The sequence below is a fragment of the Capsicum annuum genome, unplaced genomic scaffold, assembly GCF_002878395.1.
Source record: "Capsicum annuum cultivar UCD-10X-F1 unplaced genomic scaffold, UCD10Xv1.1 ctg1718, whole genome shotgun sequence".
Taxonomy (NCBI): Eukaryota; Viridiplantae; Streptophyta; class Magnoliopsida; order Solanales; family Solanaceae; genus Capsicum; species Capsicum annuum.
The window spans coordinates 1-5817 of NW_025822829.1; the positions used below are offsets into that span (position 1 = coordinate 1).

Sequence of the window (5817 nt, forward strand, 5' to 3'; positions counted from 1 at the left end):
TTGGATTTTTTGTTTCAGTCATTACTGATGCTCCTATTTAGTTTCGATTTTTAATCAAAGCAGGAGGAAATTCAACATATATAATAAAAACCTTCAGAATTGAAATTTTTCGTTGCAAAAATTCAGTTTATTAGTTGTTTCAGTTTGTTAGATTTCATTGATCGACTATTTATTTCAATATTGGTTGTTGTTATTTTGATCGATTTAACAATTGATAAACTTGTGAAGCTTTGTAGCATATTTTCAGAGTTTTGTATAATCGATTATGAAAATAAGTTAAACAAATTTCGAGTTGAATTTGATTCAATTATTTTATGAAAATCATTGCTCAATGGATGATTGAATTGAGCTGCTGAATGTGATGAAATTCTATTCACATAGTTCAAAATTTAATTTAGGTATGTTCCATATGTATTTTTTGATATGTTTAATGTTAACACTGCATATGTATTTTTGAACAGCTTAATGTTAACACTGCATACGTATTTTTTTGATTTTCTTGTCGGAATTTGATAGTATAACTGTTTTTGCTGATAATATACTTTATACAAGTTTTTCTTCGGTTCAATTCAGTAGTTTTTGTATTTGGTTTAATAGTTTTTTCTGTGTTTGTATTTTACGTTAAACAAATTTTGTTAAAAAAAATTTTTTTTAATGAAATGTTGGCTGTGTAAGTTTGTTTGCAGTTAAAGTTGTAAAGTGTTTGTTTTAACAAGTTATAATTTGACAACATGTTTATATTTGTTTATTTTTTGGTTAAATCAAGTGGAAATGAGAAGCATACCAGTGCTTGTGAAGCACTCTGGTCGGTGGACGTATGGAAAAAACTATGAAGAATATATCACTAATGCTATACTGTTGAGCACATCAACAACATTTATTGAGCTGCACAATGAATTGGCATCTCACTTAAGTGTGGATTTAATGAGAAAACGTATTCTAGTGGAATATCAAATTACTGCTAATGCAGGGCAGATAGAAATACATAATGATATGGGTTTAAAGGTGTTTATATTTCAGAAAAAGCAGATACAAGACATGAACAGTCTTCCTTTATATCATTTTGGAGAAAGTTGTTGGGAGCAACGTGGCTAGTTCTTCTATGTGTGTTGCTGAAAGAATAACCAACTGTGACAACATTCAAACACTGATAAATACAACAAATGAAGAAGCTTTGGTGGTTTGTGAAGAAACACAAGCATTAGATGTATTTGAAATGGATACTGTGGAGTTGATTATCTCAGATCCACATCACAAACATGTTGAGGAAGACAAGGTTTACTTGAGAAATTTTTTTTTGAAGTCAATCATGAAGAATTATTCAATTAGGGAGAAGTTTCAAATGCGAAGTAAAAAGTCAAGTAAGAAAACGTACGTACATTCTATATCACTCTATTGTTGTTTAATATTAGCTTAGATATGTATTTTTAAAATACTAAATTATGTGGGATGCAGGTATACGTTTTTTGCAAATCAAGAAAATGCAAGTTTTTAATGCGTGCATCAGGAATGGGAGAAACTAGAATGTTAAGAATAAGAGAATTCAGACCTCAACATACATGCCCGGTAAAGGACAAGATCTATCCAAAGGTGCATGCTACTAGTATGTTGATAGGTGGTATTGAATACAGTGCAACAAAAATTAGAAATGACATGAAGGAAGATTTTGGTATGGATCTGACATACACTTTATGTTGGAGGGCGAAAGAAAGAGCGTTAGAAGAGTTGAGGGGTAAGCCATCAACATCTTATGGGAAACTGCCATCATACTTATATGTACTGAATACTACCTATCCAGAGTCACATCTAAGAATGAAGAAGACAGATGAGAATGAGTTCTTGTATGTATTTATCGCTCTAAATGCATTCATTAAGAGATTCGATCATTGTAGACTGGTCGTAGTTGTTGATGCTAGTCATTTAAGAGGAATGTATACTTGAAAATTTGTAACAACATGTACAATGGATGGAGCAGGTTAGTATGAATTTGTAATAATTATATTGTAAAACTTGTTGTATGTTTTTGTATTTCTGCGTATCACCTGAAAATACATACCTCCACTAGATATATAAATATCTGTATAAAATTATCTAGAGTTTCAAAGTTTCATGAATTAAAATATTTAAAAATGATTATATTTTATAGTTATGTGTGTCTAAATTTTATAATATGTAATTGATACCATTTATTTGATAAAATATACAGTTTAATTACCTGTATATATAATAAATACATATGCAGTTCCTATATGTATTTTTATTTTACTGCGCATAATTATTTTGTATATACAGGTTATATATTTTCTCTGGCATATGGTGTGATTGATTCTGAAAGTGATGCATCATGGACGTGGTTCTTTCAGAATCTAAAGGAAACGTACGGAGAAAGATAAAATATGTGTGTTGTTTTTTATAGGAATCCAAGCATCATAAAGGCTGTTAGCGATGTATACAATGATGTTCCAAATTATGCATGTATGTGGCATCTATGGGGGGATGTTAAAATTTTTTACAGAAAGTCATACGATGCATTGTCGGAGATCTTTTATAAAATGGCCAAATCATATTTAAAGTCAGAATTTCAAATGTTAATGGAAAAAGTTGAGGCAGTTGATATTAGGGTGAAGAATTATTTGGAATTGGCTTGTTACAAAAAGTGGGCTAGGTCCTATGCAACAGTGAACCGAGGATAGACTTTGACTTCAAACATTGCGGAGTCAATAAATAGAGTACTTGTATCAGCTAGAGAACTGCCAATTTATGACTTTCTTAAGGAGGTTCGATTATTGTTTGCAAAATGAAACTTCGAAAATAGGCAACAGGATTCATATACCTTCACACCACTCATTGGAAAGTTTTATGACATACTCAAAGAGAACGAGGCTTTGTGTACTCATATGACGGTATGACCTTTTACATTTTTGAAATTTATACTTCTGAAAAAATAATTAATAGAATAACTTCCATTAAGTGCTAAATGAATGGAAACATTTAAAAAAAAAAACTAAAAAGTTATGTAAGAAAAATACTATGTACTCTGTATATATTTTTTTACTCTGTATATGTATTTTTTTTCTGAAAAAATATTAGTGTGCTTACAACATATCGTATAAATATGAATTTCATCTTTTTGTTGCATATAATTAAACTTTTTATTTTTGTATCAGGTTGTACCAGCCACAGAATATGTGTATACTGTACACGACAAATAAAAATACTACATTGTTTGCCTCAAAGAAAAAACGTTCATGTAATGCATTTTAACTAGATCAGATACCATGTGCACATGCTTGTGTGGTGTTGGAGAAGAAGAATTTTGAGAAGGGGCCATACTGTTGTGATTTGTTTCAATCAAAAACTGTTTTGAAAATATATGGTGTTCCCATCTACTCGTTGCCACACAAAGATGACTGGCTAATTCCAGAGAGCATACTTGATGAAATAGTACTGCCTCCGAAATACAAAAGACCTCCAGAAAGACCTGTGAAGAAGAATCGTGAAAAATCAGGCCAGGATATGTTTGGAAAGAAGAACATCAACTCATGTGGTGGTTATTGGGCTAAGGGTCACAATAGGCGTTCCTGTAGGAAATATCGAAAATGAAACATTTCTCTTTCCGTATTATTGCTTAAATTTTATTTTCATTTTTTATAAACTTGAACTATTTTTTTAATCATCATTTGACAAATGAACACAGTTAAATCTAAATTCTGCATATGTATATGTTGAAAGATCTGAACATTGAATATGTATTTTGAATGTGCAATTCATATGTATTTTTAGCATTGAATATACTTTTAGGTTAAAGTAGGTAACTTTGATTAACCAAACACTTATTTGGTTCGTCATTATTAATTGATTTAGCCACATATGACATATTCTGCAAATCTATGTTTGAATTTCTAAATCTTAGCTCAGCATATGTGTTTATATGATAAAAATATATTTAAATGTATAATACATATGTATTTTTAATAAAAAAAATGTTAACATTGCATATGTATTTATGTAAAATAAAATTTCACGATAAATTACAAAATTATATTAAAAGTTCAAAATTATCTTTAATTTCAGTTTTCATTTATAATCATATTACTTGGACATATAACAAAATAAATATTAGTTATAAACAATATGTATTTTAGAAAAACTTATTATTAACACTGCATATGTATTTTTATGCTAAATTTTATTTATAATGTTTACATATTTTTTTAGCAAAATATGAACACTGCATATGTATTTTCTAACATTGCATATGTATTTTAACATAATATTGGCATTTTTAAACTAAAAATTTCAGATATATTTTTGGAATGCTTAGACATAACATTGCATATGTATTTTTCTCATCTAAAAATAATACATATGTATTTTTTAGGCATAAAAATTCCTGCACATGTATTTTAAGCATAATATGAACAATACATATGTATTATTTTAACAAAATCACACAGTAAAATGAAGAATAGCATAAAGGACTCGTATTAAACTTGAATTAGTACTATTATGACCTACAATTAGAACCACTTCAAAACATCAAAATTAGTTTGTATAATCAGTACCTACATCCATAAATCAGTGTCTAAACTATATAAAGTAATCAATCCATCATCCATCATACATCAAAAACTTCAGTTACCCTAGTTATTCTACTTTGCCTTGAAGGCCTCAAAGGTGCTTCGACATCACTATGAGCATTTACGTTTTGCTTTCTGGTCCCATAATCCCACTAAAGTGCAGCATATCTTGTACGTAGTGCACTGGGATCGAACTCATTCGCAAGAATTTTGTGACCATAAGAAAGACACTCCGTATATGTAATCATATAGACACCGCAATCCCTACAAAAGCAATAAAAATAAACACATATATGCTTTAATATATATTTTACAAACATACAATTTTGTTATATGTAAATTAAATAACTTACAAGCTTCCGCTCGATTGTTGAGGCAAACTCTCTTGAAATAACACATCAAACATATCTAAGGAGTCTTTGTCTTTGTATCTTGGATGGTTTTCAACATGAATTCCTTTCTTAATGTAGAAATCACAATGTTCGAGACACAATGGGATAATCACAACTAATTTCTCAATGACATCAAGAACAACAGAATAATGACCAGATGATTCATATGAATCATATAGGAATATGCACCTCTCTAAGAAAGATAAAATTGCTAGCACCCAATGATGTTTTTCCTTTTTATTTACTGAAATATAAATGTCTTCCACTGTATGTCATGGAACATCAGCATGCATATGGAACCCATTTATGTATTCATTAAGATATTTCACATGTCCTTCCGCCGTAAGGTTTTCAGCATCCGCAGAATAAACATCATGAACAAATTTAATTATATTCATAAAGTTGCAATCTACTGTGCTGAATTTTTAAGACCTGTTGGGGTCATACTTCGACTTCTTCCTCAAGAAGTAGAAACAAACATCAATATGCTGCAGTAAGTAAGAACACAAATTTTAGATAATTCAAACTATTTGTATACTAAATTTAGCATGTGTATGTAATATAAAAATACACATGTAAGTTAAAGTGCATCACATCCTTTCTTATATAATAAAAAATTACATAGAAAAATACTTATTTGCACCTACATATGTATCTACTACCATAATATGTAGTTTAATTAGTGCTATAAATATAAAAAAAAATATTGTAAAAAAAAATATACTAGCCGAGTCGGTCCATGACTGATCAAGGAACCCCATTGTGTAGAATCAGTTTCTATCTTCAACAGTCTCAATTCCAAAATGCATCATTGGAATGGTTGATTTTCCCCTTTTGTAATGACC

General features: G+C 29.6%; 1 protein-coding gene across 1 annotated transcript; it reads left to right on the plus strand.

The window, feature by feature from the left end:
* Window positions 1–1962: 1962 nt before the first annotated feature.
* On the plus strand, window positions 1963–3603 carry LOC124890433. The gene is made up of 5 exons (XM_047402281.1): window positions 1963–1975; window positions 2293–2377; window positions 2816–2903; window positions 3168–3197; window positions 3274–3603. Exons 1-5 carry the CDS (start codon window positions 1963–1965, stop codon window positions 3601–3603), a joined length of 546 nt encoding a protein of 181 aa, XP_047258237.1.
* The last annotated feature ends 2214 nt before the right edge of the window (window positions 3604–5817 follow it).